This window comes from Aquila chrysaetos, chromosome 5, assembly GCF_900496995.4.
Source record: "Aquila chrysaetos chrysaetos chromosome 5, bAquChr1.4, whole genome shotgun sequence".
Classification (NCBI taxonomy): Eukaryota; Metazoa; Chordata; class Aves; order Accipitriformes; family Accipitridae; genus Aquila; species Aquila chrysaetos.
This window is the reverse complement of record NC_044008.1, coordinates 70,998,510-71,020,973: the sequence shown is the minus strand read 5'-3', so window position 1 is coordinate 71,020,973 and position 22,464 is coordinate 70,998,510. Positions and strand designations below refer to the sequence as shown.

General features: G+C 45.9%; 1 protein-coding gene across 4 annotated transcripts in view; it reads left to right on the top strand.

Annotated features, from left to right (window-relative positions):
• The window catches only part of MMD (monocyte to macrophage differentiation associated), a 45,944-nt gene that overhangs the window by 6,837 nt on the left and 16,643 nt on the right, over positions 1-22,464 (top strand). The window contains exon 1 of one of the 4 annotated variants that reach the window (XM_030014777.2): positions 15,965-16,065. The exons of 1 other annotated variant lie outside the window; for it this stretch is intronic. Coding sequence is in view for 1 of the 3 variants with exons in the window: in XM_030014776.2 (XP_029870636.1) it covers positions 20,094-20,122 (29 nt within the window). In the remaining 2 variants the exon portion in view is untranslated. Of the gene's footprint in view, positions 1-15,964; positions 16,066-19,850; positions 20,123-20,690; positions 21,118-22,464 lie in introns of those variants that run through there. 2 more of the 4 variants (XM_030014776.2, XM_030014778.2) reach the window with 2 other exon arrangements.

Here is a 22,464-nt window from a genome sequence, read left to right as displayed (position 1 = left end):
AGGAATTGGGCACATCCTTCTACCTATGCCTTCTTCAAATGACACAACAGAGACCCCAGAGTTCTGAGGGATTAACGTGAGTTGCCTCAAGCTTATTGCTGGAAGCTGGGTATTCATAGATTAAATCTAATAAGCATAAAGGTGGATTGAAAAAAGATCTGTGAGTAGCAGCACTTGATTTAATGTCTGCACGTGCCATGTTCATTGGGTATAGCCACTGTACTTCTTGCCCTCCCCAACAAAAAAAAAAAAAGACAGTACTTGATGGAAGCATATTAATAGTGCTTATTACAGGTGATTTCTTTCCTATTCTCTGCACGTTCTTCCCCGCTCAGGAGAATATTAAGCACAGAGTTGACATAGGTCACGTACTTGTTACCTCAAAAAGAAGGAGCCTACTTGTTTTCCTTCCAAAAGAAGAGAAGACGGGAGCAGCCTTGGCTTGCTAGAGGACACACACTTCACCTGTCCTGAGCCTGAAGGACACGTCCCTTAGCAGAGAGAAAGGATCTGTCTGAGTTTCAGTCGGTTCCCCGCTCGGAGCAGTGCAGGGAAGGTGGTTTGCTATCTACAGGGCTCGCGGCAACGTTTCCATTGAATCATTTCTCATCAGCCACCAACAGCTCTGCAATTTCCAGCCCTCCAGGCAGAGCACGCAGGTTACAACGGCAGATAAGGTGTGAACCCAGGGACACTGGAGGGGAAGAAAAGCTTTTTACTGAGATGGGAATAGTATTTTATCATTTTTCAGGGCATTAGTTTTAGACCAGGTTTACACTGGAACCAGGGTGGTTTAATAATGGGTATGTGTTTTTATTACTAGCAAAAACTCCAATGCAGATGCGATTACACCAGGAAAAAGTAATTTGACAATAAGCCTTCTTTCGCTTGCTGAAACTATGTGTACTAACTTGGCAAATAACCTCCTTAATTAATTGAAGCTCTATTTACAGTTGATGGAGAGAGACAGCTTGTAGGGACATGCCATCAAGTCTTTTCTAGTGCAGACAGGGCTCTATAAAGCTGCAATTTTATGTATATACATCTGCAGCATTGAAAATCGGGACAGCGCTTGTAAAGCCAAGTGTTCTGTCCCTGGGGTATCGAATAGAAGGCAAATCTTTGGCATCAGGAGGCTCCCTGCTTGTTATGGGAAGGAGAGCTGGCAGGGATCCCAATGCTAACTCTGAACATCTGAGGAAAAGGCTGGCTGGAAAGAATTATGTCGTGACGCAGACAGGGGAAAGCCAGGAAATTCGAAGCCAGGACAGAGACTCTTACCTTAACTCATTCTGGCATGGAAAAAATAATTGTGAAGTGTTAACACCACATCATCGGGACATGTATTTACAAAACGTGCTCGTGTATAAGTGTTCCTTGGGAGGATGGAGGTTTTTAACAATTCATTGTGGTAGAGGTTAGAGAAGTGCTTGGACAAGCGGGAGCTTTAAGCCATAACTGGAGGACAAGATATGGCTCATCATTGTCAAGTCTGTGTGGTTTTGCAACTGTCTTGGCAGGGTTATTTGGCCTGGGAGGACACATTCTGCTCTCCTGTTAGTACCTCTAGAGAGTCAAAGGGACATAGGACCCTTTTTCTTTCCCTCCAACTAACTTTGTCTTACCAGCTTTGCAATGTGGCAGATCCTGGGGGTTTCCTCCTCTTGTGATTTTGTTCTCAGTATTACGAAAGTCCACCTGCTTCTTGGGGTGACAGTTAAACTGCCATTAGGAGGTTATAAGATACCATCGTGGGCTGGTTAATGGGAAACGGTTTTGCGGATGGACTCGCCGCTCTTCCCCTTTTGCAAACAGAAAATGCTTTGCCTACCTCATCTGCTTAAGGTGAATGCATTTATTTCGCTGCCGATTTGCTCTGTTAGCGTGCGGTGGAAGAGAAGATCCCCCAGCCTAGCGTATAGCATCCGAGAGGAGCGGGCAGCAGTGTTTGCGGCCAGAAGGCAAAGACAGGTTCCAGCACTGGGGGGGCTGAAGGGTGCCTCTTAAAGCTTCCCCCAAAGGTTACTGAAGCCTGTCCCGCAGGGCAGAGCTTCAAAGCACGGTCACGCTGTAGGGCCGCAGTTTCCTGTTTTGTTTAACAGCTGCTTGGGAGGAGGCGGGTTGCGACCACGGTTTTTCTGTGCTCTCTCTCCTGGGAAGCGCACGGGGTAACCTGGCCTAACAGGCATTAGAGAAGCCGGATCATTTCCATTCTTGTAGAGCAGAAGTCAAGGCATACTTACTGGATGAAAAGGACGAAGGAAAATGGCTTAAGGCCAGGCTGCGCCTTCATCGCACAAGGGTGAAGCACCTCTCTTTGTTTCTACGCTTAGCAAAGTCTTGCTCTTACCTGGACTGGACCAGGTCCAGCTTTTTGCTATTACTTGCTTTCCAGGCGGGTGCACAGCAGCACTCTCGCCCGTCCGTGATGCAGAGGGCACCCTTTGATCTCCGGGTACTTCCCATCCCGCGCAGACGGGTGGAGCGAAAGCCGGGTCCCGGCAGCCGCCTGCACGTGCTCGGAGGCCAGAGGCGGCAGGATGAGCACCCGGACCTCGCTGGGATGGCAGCAGTGCACGGCCTGAGCGGGGCCAGGCGGGACGCTCTGAGTCGCAGCAGCGCGGGACGATGCTGCAAGCATGGGGCGGCTTCCCGTCACCGCGTCCTGCTCAGCGCAGGGCTTGAAAGCATCCTCGTGGGCAGGAGCGTTTTGCCGCTCTCGTTTGATTTAAGTGCTACCCCGTCAGATTAGCTCTGCTCCTACGGGGCAGCAGCTTTTCTGTCTTAATGGATAAACCTCTGTCAGCCAGATCACGTCCGTCTTGAACTCGCAGAATAACCGGCCAGAAGGCAAAGAGGGCTCAGATAAGCCCTGAGTTCAAAGGGGCACTTCAGGCTTAAAACTCGCGGTGTGCCCGATTGTGACTTTAACCTGGGGTAGGGACAGCAAGCGCGCAAGATGACTGGAGCAGGGCAAGGCTGCCACGCTTCAGAGAGAGAAATAGGTCTGTAGGTACAGCCTTGGCTGCTGGTACGGCACGGGCTCCTGCAAGGGGCATGTGGTGAAGTCAGAAAATGCTTTCGTGTTTTCCCATGGACTAAAAAAATTAAAACAAACATAATGCATATCTCCTAATAAAAGATAATATAGAAAGAAAAGCAACTCTATCAGCTTCTTTTGTTGTTATACCCATATTAATGTATAATGCATGCATACACCTACGCACGCAGAGACCTATGTCTTTGTGCACATAATTACAGGTTGTTGTATAAAGATTGCGGGTGCTTCTATTTTAACCCTGTATTACAGTATCCTGAATTCAATACAGAAGTCATGCCAGCTTGATTCTCATTCTTCACCTCACCTCGGATCGCCCTCTTTCTCTTCTCCAGAAGCTCATGGGACAGGGCAGATGATTTGACAGTCAACTGCATAAAGCAACCACTGTCCTAAGCATCATCTTTCCAAAAAGCACATTCTGGGATACAGGTACAGCCCACCGTGTGCACTTTGTGCCTCCCCACAAATCACTGGTCTTTCCATGTTCCAGGTTTTGGATTTGCAGGGGCCAGATTCTGCTGCTTGGGACTTGGGCATGAACCTCAACCAGCTCTGAAGCTGGCGGGCTGCACTCTGCTGTCCCTTTCCCCGCTGCGGGCAGTAGGTTACTCGAGGTAATTCAACAGGATTTCAGTGCAAATACCCAGGGGTGACATGAGTGCAAGTGCAATGCAGGAGAGAAGGTCTAAATTTCCACGGGTACAGCCACGATTAATATTTGGCTGCCATGCTTCAGAGCCTGTGTCAAGACGCGATTTGGCTGCTGGACGTGCTGCCTGAGTGTTTCTGCCATTGGTCTCCGGTTTCGGGTCTGGCGGCTCTCTGGCTGTTGGTTTTCACACTCCCTTTGTTGCTCTTTCTATAACAACATGACCACTAATTGCTCCAGCTAATTAATAGTTAAAAGACAGTGTCTTGGTCCTCAGACCCAGCCCAAGGATTTGAGGAAAGCTTTCCTGAGAAGCAAAGGCAGTTACAGTTATGAACACCCTAAAACCATGTCATTAGAGTATGCACCTGGGAGACATAGCACTTCACTTTGTTTTCCTTTCGAGGGCCTCGAGCAATGTTTTTTCCTTAGTCATCAGTCAGGATGCTTCACAGTGGGCAGATGGCATTGAGATGAATGAAATCAAATCTTTGTTTCAGTTTGAACAAAAATAATTTGTCTAATCAGACTGTCTTCCTCTGACATCTGTCCGTGAAATACAAAGTGGCAAGCAACAGCTCTGGACTTAAAACTCGAGTCCCGCCCTAACAGGCTGAGTGTCCTGTTCAGTGGAGATTTCACTGGGTTGCCAGGGCTTTCTTGCGTTATTTGATGTTTGGTGCAATAACAAAAATAGCTTCTTTTGAAGACTTTAGTATCTGGCAAAGTACCTCATTCTCTGAGTAGGTTTGCATCTTCAGAACTGGGGTCCTATGGATATAACCCCCCCAAAACCTCCCGTGCAGAGGGGATGTGTAATGCTACTGATACAGCAGCGCTGGCTGCTCCTTCCCCAGCCAGGGTCAGCTGCTGGTAACAAGACCCTTGTTTTTGTCAACCAGAGATCTTCTTTCTGGCAGACCTCTACAATGACCTGTGCATCACAGAAGGCAGACTTGTACGCAAGCTATAAATCATCAGGTCTTTTCTTTCACTACCTTTTGCATAGAAGGTAATAGCAGTCCTACTTTCTTCTGACAAAGCAGTAATTTATTGTTTGACACCGGCTTAATGAAAACCCTGCTGCTGTTCTCACTGGAATTTGAGAATTGACATTACAAAGAAGTCCTTCCTTGACCTTTCCCTCTTGGCCACTCCTGGAAATGAGAGTGTCTTCATTTTAATGAGCTCAGAGGATTGGGGAGTTGCAAGAAAAAAAATCAGCTTCAAAAATACCTAGCCTCCTCTTGCGAATATGTCAGGACATGTTTTTAGATACAGAGCTCTCGTACCTGAACAGGCTTGTGCTCTCCTTATTCTGTGACTTCTCCAGCTGAGCTATTTCTTGGCTCCAGCCTATGGTTTATGATGCAAGGCCGTGTTTACTTTGCGTGAGGTATGTTGCAACATATGGACCAGATCTTCAGCTGGTATAAATCATCCTAGTCTTTGGTCCCCTCTCTCTCGCTTCTGCGGTCAAATCTACATGGCAAACCATGGGTCACCCGCCTGTGTGTGTGAGTATAAATACTTGTATATAAACACACACGTACATGTTTGCAGTATATATACATCTTTGCAAGGCTTCCAGGAGCTGCGTCTAAACTGACAACGCAATCATACGAGCAAAATAGAAGACAACGCGCTAAATGGAAATGACAGTAAGAACAGAACCAGGTCAGGAGATGCTGATTTCAGGGCTTTCCTCTTTCCCAAGGGTAGACGGCGGGTTCCCTGGAGCGGCTCGATTCCCTCTCCGCAGGTCCGTTCCTTGGCCACGTGGGCTCCGAACTGTGCCCACGTGCAGGGATGAACCGCGGGTGACGTGGAGACAGAGCCCAGCACCTGGGACTGCAGCCGGTCCGCAGTCCTGTGCTCACACTGCCTGGGACGTGACTTCTGCTTCAGGGCCAGGCGACTGCTGCTTTTCTAGGAGTGATGGTTTGGGACTAAGTACCCGCTGGCTGCAGGAGTTTGTAAAGGAAAAAGAAATATTTGTCAGCAGTTGGAAAAACTCAGCTAAATGTTGGGTGTTTTACCAAAAAGTTTCAAAACTGGCCAGGCATCTCGTTGCGTTTCAGGGTACTGAAAATTCTCCTATTTTTCCTTTTTTGTTGAGTGAGATGATTTATTCTAGAACTAGTGTTATGGATCAATCAGATTTCAAGCCCAGGCTCATGGCTATGGAAACACTCCTCCTCAATTTTACCAACCAGAGTCCCTGATTAGAAATCCAGTCTGCTTTCACAGCCAAAGGAGAGGGACGGGTACCTCCAGAGGAAATTCAGGTCTTAGTTGGATTTTATTTCTTCTGAGAGAAAGCTGAAGCTGATGAGGCGCTTCATTTGGATGCTTAGGGTTCAGTGGGAAGAACGCAGGTTTGGTGTCTACTGTACGTTTTGGGTTTCTGGTCCTGGAGGAGGTGTGAGCACAGCTGTATAGAAGATCCACTGCAGCTCCGTGTCTTAGAAAATGTTTGCTGTGTGAACTATACATTAGAATTTGTATAGGTTTGGATGTTGTGTAAATAATAGTCTTTTGTAGTAATACACACACGCTATCTTGCATACATATTTATTTAGTAGCAAGATGGAAAGCTTGGAAAAGAACCATGTTTGCAAAGGGCTTTTCATGTCAATGTCCAGCATGTAACGGAAGCCAATATATAATGGAGAATCTGTAGGAAAGGTAATTTATTCTATCAACGTCAAATACATATACAAAACACTATGGCTCTGTATTTATATTTGCAGAGTTTATTAGCACAAATAATGGTGAAGTGAACAAAAAATAACCCATAGTGAACATAAAATAAACCATGCTGAAATATGGGAGAAGTGTCAGCAAACCTTTCCTTGCTGCTGCTTCAGTGCAGTTATCCAACGTTAGCGCTGAGCCCTCCCAAACCAGGACTGAACAGTTCAGCTACAAGGAGAGCCAAGGAGGAAAAGGCAGTGATTATTGTTTATGAAATCAGGGTAAAATCTGGATGGAGCAACCGTATGTAAACGTGAACATTGCTATATGAAGGGATGAATAAGCATATATAAAGTTCCCTTAGGTCTTAAATCACACCAAGAGTCTTGCAGTGATGCTGCACCAGGACGGGATTGCTGTGCACAGAGCAGGACCTGCCATTAGTCAAGGAGTTCTTTGATTAAGGATGGCTTTAGCCTACGCTGGTTTTAGCCCATTTTTAATAACAAAAAAGAGGAGCTTCACTACCGCACCTGCGGGGCAGCAGAAGACAGGGCTCACTCCTTCAATGCTGCCTGAAGTCCCAGCATAAGCAAAGGGATTGCAATTTCCTTGATCATGTCAAAAAAAGTTTGCCATAGCTGACAGTTTCTGGCTGTGGCCTCTCTGGGGAGCTGGGTGTTATTTTTCCAAGTGTGATGGTTAATAGATACCAGCTTTGCCACTATAAAATGAGGAAAACAGCTGCAGTTTTTACAGTCAGGTAGCTAAGCGTTGTCATCCCTGAGTAGGAATATTGTGTTACGCTCACCTAGCTGTGGTGCAGTAAAAATTATACACGCCTTGTCTCCCCAGGGATTTTATAGCTATGGAGCTGAGGCACGTTAATTATCCTGCCGTCAAAACAAACCATTCTCCTGTGCTGAGGACAAAGCCACTGCTCGGAGCTGGCCTCAGGAGCTGGAATAACAGGGGCTACGTGAGGTCAGGGCTGGAGGTGAGCTGGCAGAGCTCCCCGGGGCAGGCATGCAGAGTGGCTGCCCGCATTCCCACGTGCTTAGCTCAAGCTCAGGCTACGTCCCCTGCTATCGTGCCCATTTTTGACAACAAAAAATAACAGCTTCGCCACCTCCTCTGTGTGAACACTGGAGGAAGGATGGGCACCGTCCCATTCCCCTCCAAGCTGGGAACTCTCTCCGGCGTGCAAAAATTTCCACTTGGCGTAGTCGCACCATAGCCCACACTGCGACAGGCCCTTTTTTGGCAGCTGGGTGCAGAGTGTTTGTGTGGGGTCAGAGCGGGGCCCATCCTCACGAAGCTTCAATACCAGTAGCAGATGACTGGGATGCAGTCCCACGCGGGCTGATCGGTCCTTCACGGATGCCAAGACTGAAGTGGTGATGAGCAGAGCTGGTGTCTTCACGATGCTGTTCTCCATCCCTCCTCCATCAAACCCTCGTTGCAGTGGGTAAATTGTGACCGAAGCAGAGACTCTGAACTGCTCGCTTTGTGTTTTTACATTTCGGTATAAAAAGCAGGATTTGGGATGTAAAGCTGTGCAGCTAACGAGCCAGAATAAAGGTCCGGAGAGCAGCCCTGGCTCGCACCGGCTGCACTGGAGTCACGGCTCTCGAGACCGGCTGAGGACCTGCCCTTCAAGCTGAGCAGCACGGCTGGTTCATTCCTGTCGTGCCATGTTTGGTGTTGAGTGCAGGACTGCTTTCGGAGGCAGGCACGTTCATCACCCGCAGCAAAGTTTAATGGAGAGCCAGCCCTTTTGGCAGCTTTTTATTGCAGGGAGGGGAGAGGGTTTATGTGAACTGGATTTGTGAAGGCGGTTGTACAAATATTTGTTCTTTGCTCCTTAGCAGCAAAGGGATGAGTACAAACAACATCTCCATTTAAGGTCCCACTCACTTGTTACAAAAGACTTTATCTAATTTTGGTTTTGTTATAGACCTCCAGCTCGTTTTGTAGGTTGTGTAACGTGTAGCTCAGCCCCCACTCCATTGCACTGAACAGAGGCGAGAGTCTTGACAGAGCGACGCTGCAACAATGGAAATCCTCCTGCACAGGGAAGAGCTTTGGGCTGGGTAGTGGCCGTAAAAAGGGCACCTTTGGGATCCTCAGTCACTAGCACAATTCCATCTATATCTAGTTATCGCAAGCGTCCATCCACACCCCGGGAACGCAGGATCCAGCCACAAGCATCCAAGCAACGGCATACCCAGTGCAGGTGGTTATTTACCCAATGAGACTCGGCTGCTCCAGGCAGTTCTCTCTCCTGCAGTCACTGCATCAGAAGATACTCTTCTTACTATAGGGAAAAAAAAATTTCTAAGGACAAAAAAATTCACAGGAAAAATTTTAGCATGCAGATTCAGTGAAGAAGTTAGATTAGGACTGCTCTGCAAATGACCCGGGATCAGATCAGATTACCAAGACTGGAGTTCTAAGACCTCTCCCTCCCAGCTTGGATTAAACCTTAGACCACATATTGAAAAGTAAAGAGAAAGTGAAATATTGAATAGCTGCTCCTAAAGTGAATGTAGTCTATCCAGTGTGTGATTTTTTCCTACAGGAAAAATAGTGTTTGATTATGGCATTTAAATACTGTGCCGTATTAGACACATACAGAAAGACTAAGCCAGGGCTGACTTTAATTCCGCTGCTCCCTCATCTTAAGGCCTTTGATTTTGCAACTTTATTACTATTCTTTTATGCTGTAGGTGGAGAGATTTTGTGCTTAAAAATGTTTATTTTTAGACCACCCCTTGTGTGGTGGAGCATGGGTGTCTGCTGTGCCTGTAGGAAAACTGTAATAACAGTTTGAACAAACTATCTTGGATGATTCCAAACCCCAAAACATTTAGCTTTAATTTCCTTTAATGATTTCATATTGGACTTATCACTATAATTGGATATTAATATTTTTGAAGTTTAAGTACAGGAACATTTCTGGCAGTTGTTTTTACTAAGTTCCCCATTAATGTCTACTTAACTGGAGACAGAAAGAGTCAAGCACACATTTAATTATGGAGGTATCTGCATGATAGCATAAAACCTCAAATGAAAGAGAAACACTCTTTTAATATGAATAATCTGGAGATTTAAAAGTATCAGTCATCTTTAAATAGCAACATATTGATGACTAAAAGCACCACTAATGTCTATTGCACTATACAGCCTGTAGTTTAACAACCATTTATTTTAACCTCCTACATTGCAGGCATGCAAGTGGAGGCACAGTTTACCCCTTGGGCCTCTGCTCCCCGAAACTCTGGAACAAGAGGAGAGAGACGAGCTCCTCCAGAGTATCACCTGTCCTCTGCTGAGGGGCATCTTTCCCTGAAGGAGATTCCCTCCTTTTCGTCTTGGAGGGCACTAAAGAGCTTTTAAATAGTTAACGTTAGTTCGAATGTACCCGATATAGCTCTATTGCCAAAATAGGGGAATTTGGATTTCCACTGAAAAACTGAAATGTGTCTTTAGAAAATTCTCATCAAAGCTTTTGTCATTTTCAGTGAAACCTCCGCAGAGGTTTTCCCAGTGCCAAGGGAGCTAATAGCTTTGGGGTTCTTTTCTACAATTTAAAAAGCTAGTATTTAAGTAAAATACTATTACAAGGCTCCAGTAAAATTACAAAGAATTGGTAGCAATTCAGAAACCAACATTCCTATTTATATTAGATGTGAGGCTGTTTGAAATGAGTCATATACGGCCGATAACAGCCGTGCGGGGCAGTTGCCAGCGAGGGGCCAGCCGAGGGCACGGGCAAATGCCACCGCGGTGGTGAGCTGCGTGACATGTGCCGCCGGCCACGCAACGGGCGAGCAGCAACATGCCTTCCCCATCCACGCTCTCACACCGGGGCTGTATCTCGCCCTGTAATTTATAAAATTGATCCTGCTAAAACCAAACAGAAAGGAGGAGAGTGGTGTGACCTCAGCCAGGAGGAATGGGCCAAGCAGAGCGCAGGAATTCCCGGGCTTTGATCTGCTGCCAGCGCCGCGTCCCGGCCACTGGGGAAGCTACCGAGGAAACAGATTTTGAAAGCGTGGCCTTCCTCCAAGGCTCTGGGTTCCGTTCCCAAATATGTGGCTTTGCAATTTTGCATCCACAAGCTACAGATAAGAAGGTTGTAACGTCCAGTGCAGCAGAACAAAGTAAGCCCCGGTCAGGATTCCCGCTCCTCTCTTTAGATAACCAGAAGCAGCTCAGAAGTGACAGCCACGGGGAAGGAACCGTTTTCAAAAAGCTGTGCTCTGTACACGCAGACACCTCTACTTCAGCTCTTCATCAGGGACATTGTCTGTTTATTTCTTGATTTTGTTAAACCAACTTATCTTCTCCTTGCCAATATTGCTATTGAGCCTCAAGACCCAGGAATCCAGAGGACGGGCATTTGCTGTCTGAGAGTCTAACCTTGAAAAACAGCTTGAGGGACTCCTGTGCCCCTCTGGATTGTTGTTTACCCACTCCCTGTCCAACTGGCTCCTAAAAACCTCCCAATTATTAGGGTTTTTTTTTCCCTTTAGGCCTTTCAGCAGTTACGCGGTGGGTCAGAGTCTCATCGGTGTGAGTCCAATCACTCGGTTACGACACTGGAACGCCGCAGACTTTCATCCACCACGACAGAAAGAGAAGTCAGGTCACAGAGTCTGTCTGAAAACTTACCCCTTCCACCAAAGATGACACAATTTAGAACTCTATCTCAAGGGCGGGGTGAAAATGAACCGGATGGTGGTGGCAAGGTCTCACAAAGGTTGCCAATAGCAGTAACATTTGTTTTGCAAAAACTCTGTTTGCTAGCCGAGTAGACAAATTTGCACTGGAATCAAACCTCTTGATGCTTCTGTCTCTTGCAAGTCCTCTAACCTCCCAGCAACTTGGCCTGCCCACCAGTAAGTAAGTGGTCCATCCCAAGAGGTCCCTGTCATCCAGAAGGGACCTTGTGAAACAGAACTCCCTTTACTCTTTGTAACATACCGCAACCAAGAGAAAGAGCGTCTGGGTTTTTGTCCTTGAATATCCTAAGTTATTTCTGCAGAAACATTGAAAAAAGAAGTCTCTCAACGTATCAGGGGAATTGCAAGTGAGACTATTACCCGGCTCTTCTTGTCCCTGCCGGCCCCTCCGCTCCCTCTTTCCAAGGCTAACAAGTGTGATTTAGATTGGGAGATATGGTAGGGACAGTGTGTCTGGTGTTTGTTGGGCTCTAGTAAAGAACGTTTATTTTGCTTCCGAGTTATATTTGTAAACATTTGCAAGCAATAGAGAAAAATTGATTCATGTTTTATTAAGTCTGTTTACAAAACCTAGAAGACCTGAGATAGTGCTGTGCATTGGAGTATAGATGTTTTCTCCCTTTCCAAATGTATTTAAGGAACCTAAAAAAAAAAGAAAACTAACAAGCTGGCGGCAAGACGCTTTGTGAGAAAGCCCCACGCGTTGCTGGCAGGAAGGGCAAAGTGAGTTCACCGGCTGCCTGGCTCCGGGGCTCCGAGCAGCCCCTGCCAGCGAGGCCGAGCCCCCGTGCAAGCCGGTGTTTCACGACCCACGCAGGGCAGTCGGGCACCTCTTCGATTTAACTGACTTCCGTTCATCTTGATCTTTATCTCCTTACATTTGTTTTTTTCTAAACTGTTGAGAAAGCTAGGAACCATTTTAAGCTAAAATACGATCATAAAAAAATAATGTAATTCAAGCAAACTTATCTTAAAAATCTCAAAATGAGAGACTATCCAATCACAGTAAAATTTCAACCATTTAACCACTGACAAGAAATCAATTTGTTTTCTTTTGCTAAATACGTTTAAAATCTCTAAGCAGTCCAAAAGGGATGTGGAAACCATTTCCTCTCAGATGACAAACGACGGGCTAAATTCCACCACCCCCTGTTCACTTTAGGCTTGACCTAGAGCTGATAGGAAACAATGAGAGTCTTTCTGTTAACTTAAATGGATTTTATGTCAGACCCATTAAGTAAGAGCTTATTTCACTTCATTGATTGTGATGTCAAAAATGAGGTATTAAGAGTGTGTATGGATGGCAGACACGTTCACGGAGCAGAAAGCCAACGGTGGGAAGAAAAAAGGAAGGTAAAATTTTTGCATGTCAACGTCATAAACATCGATTAAAGATGGTCCGCTTTGCCTGTGGAAAGGGATTTAAACACGGAACTGGTTTATTCTGGCTTTGGTATGAGTGTGAACATTTTTCATTTACTTTTGAAAAGGCAAAAATTTGTGGGTATATAAAATGTTGGGGCCAAAAAGAAATAATTTGTTCTGCGTGGGTAACAAGTTGCTAAAAAATTCTTCAAAAGCCTCCACTTTGGGAGGCTTAGCAAGGATGCCAAAATCCAACATCTGCAAGAGGGCAGTTAATGCTCTTTTTTTTTTTTTTCCAAGAGTGGGCTGCAGCTGGTGGTGATTCTTTTCTTTGCAGGCCACAATAATGAGACCCCATCAGTGCTACTGGAGGATCAGGTGGGAGACTTGGTCTCCTAAGATCTACTGACACTGAAAGTATATATTGTTAGAATACAGTTAGAGTAATTCTTTATCCTCTGTTGTAGACTTCCTAAAGGCAGGCTACAACACAGAATCTCACGAGTCTATTATCCCTTTGGTTTAAGAAACTGAACTGTGATTTTTTCAGGGAATGAAACTGAACCTGAAGACAACAGCAGGTGCTTAGGTCCCGAGTCAGTTTGTCCTGATTTGGCCTTTTGTATAAAATTCTCTTTATGAGTGAATTTTACCTTTATTTGGCCTTTTGTATAAAATTCTCTTTATGAGTGAATTTTACCTTTATTTGGCCTTTTAATAAACTCCTATTTGCCTGTTAGCTTAAATTACATACTGATTTCTGTTGGAGGAACTGATAGATATTCCAAGGGCTACGGGCCACTGAACCATAACCAGCAGGTTAAAATCCCTGATCGTCTTTTTTATGGTGCAATTACTAAAAGCCAAAAAACTCTGACATTTGTTATTTCTAAACAAGCCTTGAATTCTGGTACCTTTATGACTAAAGCTTCCCAAAGGAAATACTACAGAATCAATATGTGAAAGCAGGATATTTCTGTATTTTTTGAAGTAAAAGTTCTCTGCAGTCATTAACAGACTTGATTCATCTGATGACTCAGAATTTGTGCAGCTGGTCCAAGGCCAGTACGGAGACTGACAAGTGGTGCTTTTCTCTCCTTATTCTCTAAAGATGCAATCTTGTCTCAGTTACGCAAAGCACCTCCTGCCCTTCTGTCAACTTCTTCGTCTGAGGAGAAGGTTGGATGCGTAACGTGCAACAAGGAAAAATTTGATTTTTCACTCCAGCAGAAAGTTCTCTTTGTCACAAATAAATCAGTGTGATCCTATTAGAAAATGTTACTGATGGAAATACTTTTGAGGTACATCATGAATCCAGATGAACCCAAGTTTACTGATCAAAACAAGGAAAAAATATCAGTGTTTTTGAAACAGTCTCAACAACTGGTATATTAGAAGATGTGCTTTTAGGATCAAGTATGCCATGGGATCTTAGCAACTTTAAAAAAAAGACCTTTTCATATTTTCCTTTGTTTGAAAAGATAGATTAATATCAAGTTTGATCTTTGGCTTTCTCAATATGCATTTTGAAACCTATGTAATTTTGTTTACTACCAGAAATGCAATACATGGCAGGACTATTATTTCGTACACAGACCAAATGACTGCGAAATACTGTTTCTCCATTATTTTCCTGAAGATGCAATTAAAATTCATTAGTCATGTAGATAATAAAATTATAATTTCATGTCTGTCTCTTGATTAGGAGCTTAACTCTCATTGATTTGAAGTCCCTAAATCAGTGAACAACCAACATATATTCTCTCTGCATTTTGGTTTAAGTTTTCTAAACAACTGGAGCTTACATTTTCTATGACATATTTAGGTTTTATTTTTATTATAAAATTCCAGACTCACACCAAATTTTAAAATGTTAATAATTCAGCCATTGCTTTCAAAGGGGTTCAATGGCTCAGTTCACAGATTATTTAAATAGTCAAATAATTTTAAAACATCACTCTCCTCTGAGAATTTATAGCTACACTACTCATTTCCCATTAATTGCTCTCAGATTAAAGACTCCTATTGACCTGAAGTACTTTTGTATTATTCCCCAAGGTAACTCTTTATTGTCCCCACACAGTCTCGTGGGTTTGTGGCCATGAAAAATACACTTTCCTCAGAAATACTGACAAAAGGGAAACCTTCAGCAGAATTTGACATTTCATTATCTAGCCTAATGTAATCTAATACAAGGCACATCCCTCTACAATTACTTGTTTTACTTGCAATAAGTCTTCTCTATTATATTACTAGGTAATGCTGTAATCCCATTTCAGGTTTAATGCTGGCAGCGAGCGCCCTGTGACATCAGGTAAATGTTTATGTTTCAACATTTCTACTGCAAGTGGCTGTGTATGTCAGAGACCCAGCCTTTCTTAGGTACCTGTGTCACCCTGGAAAAGTTGTCCAGGCCAGAAGTAATTCCATTAGTGTTTGGAAAGCTATTTATAAGCCTGCCTTCAGTGGGACGACCTTATTAATTAGATTGGGGGAAGGCTTAGGGAGGGAGAGGTGCTCCTTTCACAAGACCATTGACATGCATTTCAGTAAGAGACGCTTCTCCTTCACACTATGCTCAAAAAAAGACTGTTAGATAAAGCAGAAATCTGGGTCAGTTTGCAGCAAGAAAAAAAAAAAAAAAAGAGCTACATCCGTGCTGCCTGCAGGACCCTCGTCCTGGTTCAGACCCAGAGCACAACTTTTTACAGGGTAGCTCTGCTGCCATGTGTCCTTGGACGCGGTAAGAAAGCCCAAGCCCTTCTCTGAAGGGCTCCGGGTTGATTTGCCCGTTTGATCTGTACTGCAGAGACGTGTTTGAGGACACACTAAGAGGGAACACAACCTCAAGCTTTCCCCCCAGTGCTCCAGAGCACCCCACAGCTCGTGCTTAAGTGTGAGCTCGTGCCCAAAGCGGAGCACACAGCGCTTTATCTTGGGCTCACCTGAGACCTATTGCTGTCCTGGTCTTACAGTCCACATTATTGCAATACTGATTTTCATATTAGAAACTTGAAGAAGAAATAGAATTTCCTTCACAAATTGCATCAGTAAGTTATGCTTTACCAGCCAAGATCTTTTTTAGAACGTATTTCTACGACAGTCATACACACATCTGAAGCAGGCACTCAGTTACAGCCATGTTTACTTCAGAATTTGTTTTCTAAATCTAAGAATGGGAAAGAGGTTTACCTCTAAATCTTCTAAATCAAACCTTAGTGAAACCATCACCTTCCTCCATTACCACGTACACCCCTACGAAAGGAAGGCTAGATTCTCATATTCTGTTTGTTATGAAGTCAAAAGAAGACAGAAGGGTATTTTTCTCCACCCTTATTTACCAGAAACGCTTGATTTATCCTCCCGTGTAGACTGGGAGTGGAGAGGAGTTTCACCTGTCAAACTTGTTCCCTGTGCCTCATTAAGGGCGCCGTACTGCTCAGCTTGCCTCCCTGCTGCATTAAATTAGCCAAGAGCTTCCAAAGCCGTTGCTTGCTGCCCTGCTGCCTCCAAAGTCAGCCTGTCACCACTGGCAACTCCAAAAAGTAAGTACCTGGGAACACTAGCAATGTCTTGTCATCGATACATCCGTTTTGGCAACCGTGGGGCTGCTTATGAATGCTTCCTTCTCTGTTATCTATTTAACAAATCAGACTAGTTATCGTGCTGGCTTATAATAAGAACTTGTCTGTGCCAAACGGCTAGAAGAAACTCAGCTTTTGTGTGAGATGTTTAGTTTTATTAATATAACCTCCTGATAGAATTTCATTCACCACGGATATCTCATGTGGCGCTTAAATTTTCATCTTGGGTGGGGAAAAGGAAGCTTTCAGCAAGTCCTGCCTATTCATTTGATAGATTTGTGCAAGCCAAGACAATTTTGCAATTTGCTGAAAGCTACAGACCCCACTTTTGTGTTCCTGTTTGCATAATCCTATAAAAGCATTTGATGTCCAGTTCAGAAATTACGTATGTCTGTGTGTGTCAATTTAATGCTCATAAATAGTCCAGGAGTACAAACTCCTCTGTCCTTAGACAAGTAGGTTGCGCCTGTGAAGGACTGGCAGGAGATTCCACATGGGTAAAATTTGACCTAGAAATAATAAGGGCAAAACACATAGGTACTCAGGTACTCGTTGACTTCACTGCTGAGACTGTAAAGAATTGCAATTAGTAACAGATTTGCTATGCAAACACCTTCTATTAGGTGTCAAATGGATGTCTATTAGGTATCAAACTGGGATTGCCTAGTTCATTTTGGTCAATCCATTTTACAAATACCTCACAGCCCTGATCAGAACTAAATTCTCTTTGCCCAATGAAAAAATAATGGGTTACATTTCTTATTAACGAGCCCTTGGCTGTTCATTTTCAATGCATTGCTCCTTCTTCCAAATGCACTACGTGATAGTGCCCCACAGCAGAGATGCATTCAGTAAGGAAAGTTCTTCCATCTTCTTGTAACCCTGACTCATCTATTAAAATACATTTCTGGCTGAGCTCACTATGACATATTTCTATTCTTAAGAACATTTTTTAATCAAATGGACATTGGGTATTTGAAGGTTTTTTCTTTCATACTTTGTAAATAAGAGTAATCAAACTAATAAAGTATTTGCTTCCTTAATTTTGTATGCTTATTGCCAATGCTTAATGCCAATTTTTAGGATTTAGATCTAATGGTTACTTGGTCTATAATAAGGGGTTTCTTTTGTTGTGATTTTTTTTTTTTTTAAGGCATTCCGATTCATTAGATCATAAAAAGCAATTACAGAGATGAGTTCAACAAGAGTCACCGGTACTAAAAACATGTTATTGGTCAGGACTGCTTTAACAATATCTATGCTGAGTAATTTAGTGGTCTCCTTAAGAGACACAGACATTCAGTTCAAAATCTTCCAGTCTCATCACTGCTGTCATGATGGCTGGTGGTGGTCTTAACCTGGTTCCTCTCAGTCAAGCTTCATGATCTGAATGTTCTCATTTTCATTCAAAAGAAACAAGTTTGAAACACTGATTTTTTTTTTTTTTTTTAACTGTATCTTGAATCTGTAAGTCTTTGATGTCCCACCAACATGAAGCTACACCAATTGTTGTTTTACAGATCTCGCAATTTGTGAGATCTGTGACCACAGAACAAAGGTGGGAAAACAGGCTTTGAAAACTGTGAGGAGAAAAACTCTGTGACACATTTGCTGGTAGAGTGTAGATCAAATGTCAAAGGCAGCAGGAAAGGAAATGAAAATAAGAGTGGCCTGGGAAGAGACAGAGTCAGAGGAGTAGAGGGAGTGAGAGAAGGTGGAGACAAAATGCAATGCTTCTGTGCGCACCTTTGAAAGTCTGAGCAGATTAGTTTTACATGAGTCAGTCCAGCTTTTTACCAGAACCACAAAGAAGCCAGCCTTCCAGTCATGGTGTCCATAATGTCACACATTCCTGAACATTTTACAGCCTGAAAGAGCAAATTATTGGGGCAGTTGTAGAGGAATGCAAGGATGGGGGTGTGGTATTGAGCAGGAACGTAGCTGTGCCAACACAAGTTCTACCTCAAAATAAAGCCATGCTATCGGGGTGCTACTGAAGCTTCAGATGTCCAAATGCAGCCGTGCGTGTGTGGCTGGGTTCTTCAGCGGTGTCCTCAAACTTTGCTCCTTTTGGATTAACAGATAACATAAGCAATATGAAACTTTATTAGCAGTGACACTGTTAAATCAGATGACAGATTGTACTAAGTTATTAACAGTGATACCTCACTGAGATTAATGGAAGTATTTCTCAGGGAACTAGCTTGGCTCTGCATTTCAGGAGCTCTCCTTTCCAGCAACAAGCTCTACGCTCCCCTTTGAGCAAAGCTGAGCAACCGACTGCCCGCAGTGGTCTTCTGGCCCAGCCCCAGCCATCCTTGGAGCAAGCCCCTGTTGGAGACCAAAATCTGCAATCTGTACCAGAAGAGCTTATTCCATCCTCAAACTAGAGAAACCGAGGGGCAAGTCTTGCCACGGCAGTTTGCAAAGCTGTTACCACCTAATTGTTTGCTCACTCCTGGCATGGAGGAAGAGTTAGTAAAAGGGACTGAGGGCCATGAAAAGCCAGGTCTAGCCTGATGGCCAGCCAAGTCATGACGACGATGCTTCCTCCTGCTGCCTGCGGTGGAGGTGGTTACCTGGCAGAGGTGACACGTTCAGCTGGGGAGTTGGTTTACAAACCATGGCGGCAGCAGTCAGCAGGTCCCAGCTGTCTCAGTCCTACTATAAAAGCTGTTGATGCCAGATATAGTTTATTTGTCTAAACCGGCGGTTTGCTTTGGTGTACCCATACTAATCACTTTTGCTGAGGGCTGGAACTGTTCAAAATCCCATTGTAAACAAGATCTTAGATTAGAAGGCAGAAGATTGAATAGAACTTACTCTCCTAATTCATGCCCTGATTTGTACTATACAAGGCAACGCCACATTCATCTTACGGAAACATGCTTGACATGGTCTCTCCACTTAGTAAAACAACCCTTGCTTGGAAAAGTTTGGTCTGAGTCGATAAGATTATGCCTTACAGCTGGGGGAACTAGGAAGATAGCTAGCCAGGTTATCGCAAGCAGCCTAGCCACTGCAACCTCGACTCAGAGCGGAGTAAATTATTCCACGCGCAGCGTTTCGCTTTGCGGAGGAGCGTTTCGCTGGGCAGGCGGGTGAGGGTACCCCGGGCCTCGGTCAGCCTATGCCACGTCCCTTGTGGAAGGGCTCTTTCAGCTTCTAGAATTGAAAAATTAGGCATGCTGACATCGCCAAGTCCTCATCTCTCTGCTTATTTGGGCGAACGTGTGGAGAGAACGGCAATTCAACCGCTCTCTGCCTGTCACTCGGTGCTGGGGAAAACGCGGCCGCCTCTCCCCGGGCTGCGGGGGATGAGCTGCAGCCCCGGCCCCCGGGGACCCCTCAGCCCCCGCCATTGCCGCTGCTCCTCTCGCCCTTCTCTTCCAGACCGACCCTGGAAACCCGGCTCAGCCCGGGCCACCCTCGGCGGCCGCCACGACCCCGCGGCCAGGCCCCGGCTCCCGGTCCCCGCCCGGCGCTTCCACCCCGAGCCCCCCCCCCCGCCCCTGCTCTCCCCGCCATCATCCCGGGGGAGAGGTGGCCCCGGCGGCGGGCCGGCCTCCGCCCGCAGCCCCGGCCTCCCCTCGCCGAGGCGGGGCGGAGGGTCCCCGGCGCCAGGCCGCCTCCCCGCCGCCATCCAGCTCCGCGCACACCTCCCGCCATTGCCGCGGCGGGGGGGGGGGCGGGCCCGGCCGCCGATGGGCGGGCAGGGGCGGAGGGAAGCGCGGGCCGGGCGGGCTGAGAGGAGCCGAGAGGCCGGTTAAAGCGGCCGCCAGCCCGCCCGCCCGCTCGCTCGCTCGCAGCCGCCCGCCCGGCTCCCGCGCCTCTACCGACGGACGGCGCCGGCCGTCGCTGCGCGCCGCGGCGGCTCCTCACACGCCAATGAGGGCCCGGACTCCGGCCCTCGCCGCCTCAGGAGCCGCCCGCAGCCTCCCGTCCCGACCCCCCGCCCGCCGCCCGGCCGGGGCGGGAGGCCCGGACCCATGCGGCGGCTCCAGGAGAGGTTCAGGAGGTGAGGACCCCCCCCCGGGTACCCGGCCGCCCTGAGGGATGGGACTCCCCCGGCCGCCCCCGCGCTCCCCTCACGCCCGGGCGGGCACGCTGGGGATCCCGGGCGACGGCGGCGGAGCTCGGGGTCGTGTGAGGGGCTGGGGTGGCGGGGAGGGGGGGTATCCGAGGTTTTTCTCATCTCTCCCCCCCGCCTCATTTCGCCGGTCGCCCTCCCCGCGGCCGAGGGCCCGCGGCATCGCCGGTGCCGAGCGGGTAGAGCAGAGCCGTCCCGCCGGGGTGTGTGTGGTGGTGGCCGGGGGGGGGGGGGCTCTGCATGTCTCGTACTTATTTATTTTTTTCTTTCTTCTCCTCGTTTAAACGGGTGAAGGTTCACGCATCCGGCCGTGTGTCCCGGCCCCGGCCGTGTCTCCTGCGGAGCCCGACCTGTGGCTCCGGGGCCGGGCCGGGTGAGGCACCCGGCGGCTGCCCCGGTCTCCGCGCCCCTCAGCTGAGCGCCGGTGCTCTTTGTCCTGGCGTCTCTCGGGGCGGATTGAGGATGCTGCTGGTATTCACGGGGGGTGGGCTGGGTAACGGCGCGGTCGAGGGTCTCGGGTGAACACGTGTGTACCTGGGCTTTAGGTGCTCGATTGCTCAAAGTCCAGATGCAAGGCCGGGAACTGTCGAGTGACAGTCTGTCTCCCAGATTACACCAGTTTCCACGATGGTTTCCCTCAGCAGGTACACAGCTGTAGGGCCGCCCTGCTCTCCTTTCACCAACTTGCTCAAGAAACCAAAGCCTAAGTATTAAAAAGGAAATAGAATTGAAAGAGAGAAAAATACGGATGTGATCAGACCCGGTTTCTGTACTAGTTCACACCTAGGCTGTTACGCTGGCTGATACCTTGCCCCTGAGCTCAGATGTGCTGCAGCACCTGGTCTGACTTCTGTTCGCTCCCCACTCTTCGCTTGGAATTTTGCCTTTCATACTCGCCAGAAGGTTGAGGAGTCTTTTTGGAGGTCAGTGGGATGCACAGACACTTTTTTCCATGACCTAATCCATGTATGATACCACAATTGTTAATGGGTTCTCAGAGTATTGCAGATTTCATTTTATCTTTAGTATCGTGCTGTAAGTACATGAACCTTTACACAGCATGTCATTTCACTGATATTTCCAAATAAGTGGTCTGCGTCTGTACTGATCTGAATTATTTCTGTGACTCAGTTGTTCAGCGATAGTAAAGGTTATGTGAACAGTTACAAACCACAGCTAGATATTTTCTGATCGAGGAAGGAAGGTGCCTAGTCCAGAGCAATATGGCTCTATTTTTAACTGTATGGGCTGAATTCGTAAAGAGGAAATGTTTGCCAATTCGGTCAAAGAAAGCAAGCTTTTTATAAACCTGTTAGTTTCTCTTCAAAATCTTACCTAAATGGTCATCATGAAAATGTAGTGCTGATCTATTTTCACCTGCTTGTGATTTTTTTGTTTTTGTCTTCCTCTTGAAAACAAAGAGCCTAGATAACGTAAAAATTGCTTCAGTATCTAAATATGTAACCCCATTTAATGTATGCTACTGCTGGTTTTGTGGAGTTATCCCCACCTTGTTGCAGTTTCTCATATGCTGTTATTTGTGGCTTATTAGGTCTAAATGGCTTCTCCTGCTGCTGGAAAGCACAAGAAAAAAACAAGATACAAAAAGGGGTAATGTGCTTTTAAGTTGGTAAAAGGAAGTATGAGGCCTTTTGAGCTGAATAAAGGAAATGTACTTCCTGAAAAGACTAAAAAAAATCCAGATCTTTGACGCTATTATCAGTGCTTGCTGTTTTTACTGACATTTTACTTCTTGCTGAAAAGAGTAATTCATTCAGCAGATGGGAATCAAGAATAAGGCAAGATTTGAAAAGTGCTTTTCCCTTCTGCAATTTGGGGTGTAAGCTTGCTTTGCTGTGATACCAGACAAATGCCATACAGATACATGCAATAGATTTGGGGTTTTATCATTTATTTTTCTAAGCTGGTTTTGCATGCAAAGACAAAGCTTTAAGAACCCTTAGATTTTTCTCCTGCTTTCTCTCCCAAATACTATGATCTCTTAATTCTGGAATCACTATGAAGCATATATAGCATCTACTCCTTGGAAATGAATAGGAACTTGAGATCAGGGGTCTCTTGCAAAGACTGGATGGTCCATATGTTTAACATCTTAAATATTTGAAGTGTTTCAAGATCAAAGTTCAAGTAGTGTAAAGGGTGGGGTATAAGTTTCTTCTCTCTTTTTAAATTGTCATGTTTTGGTACCCCTTTTCCACTTATATTGGGAATGTGCTCATCAAAGAAGGTTGTTTGCATGCTGTGAAACT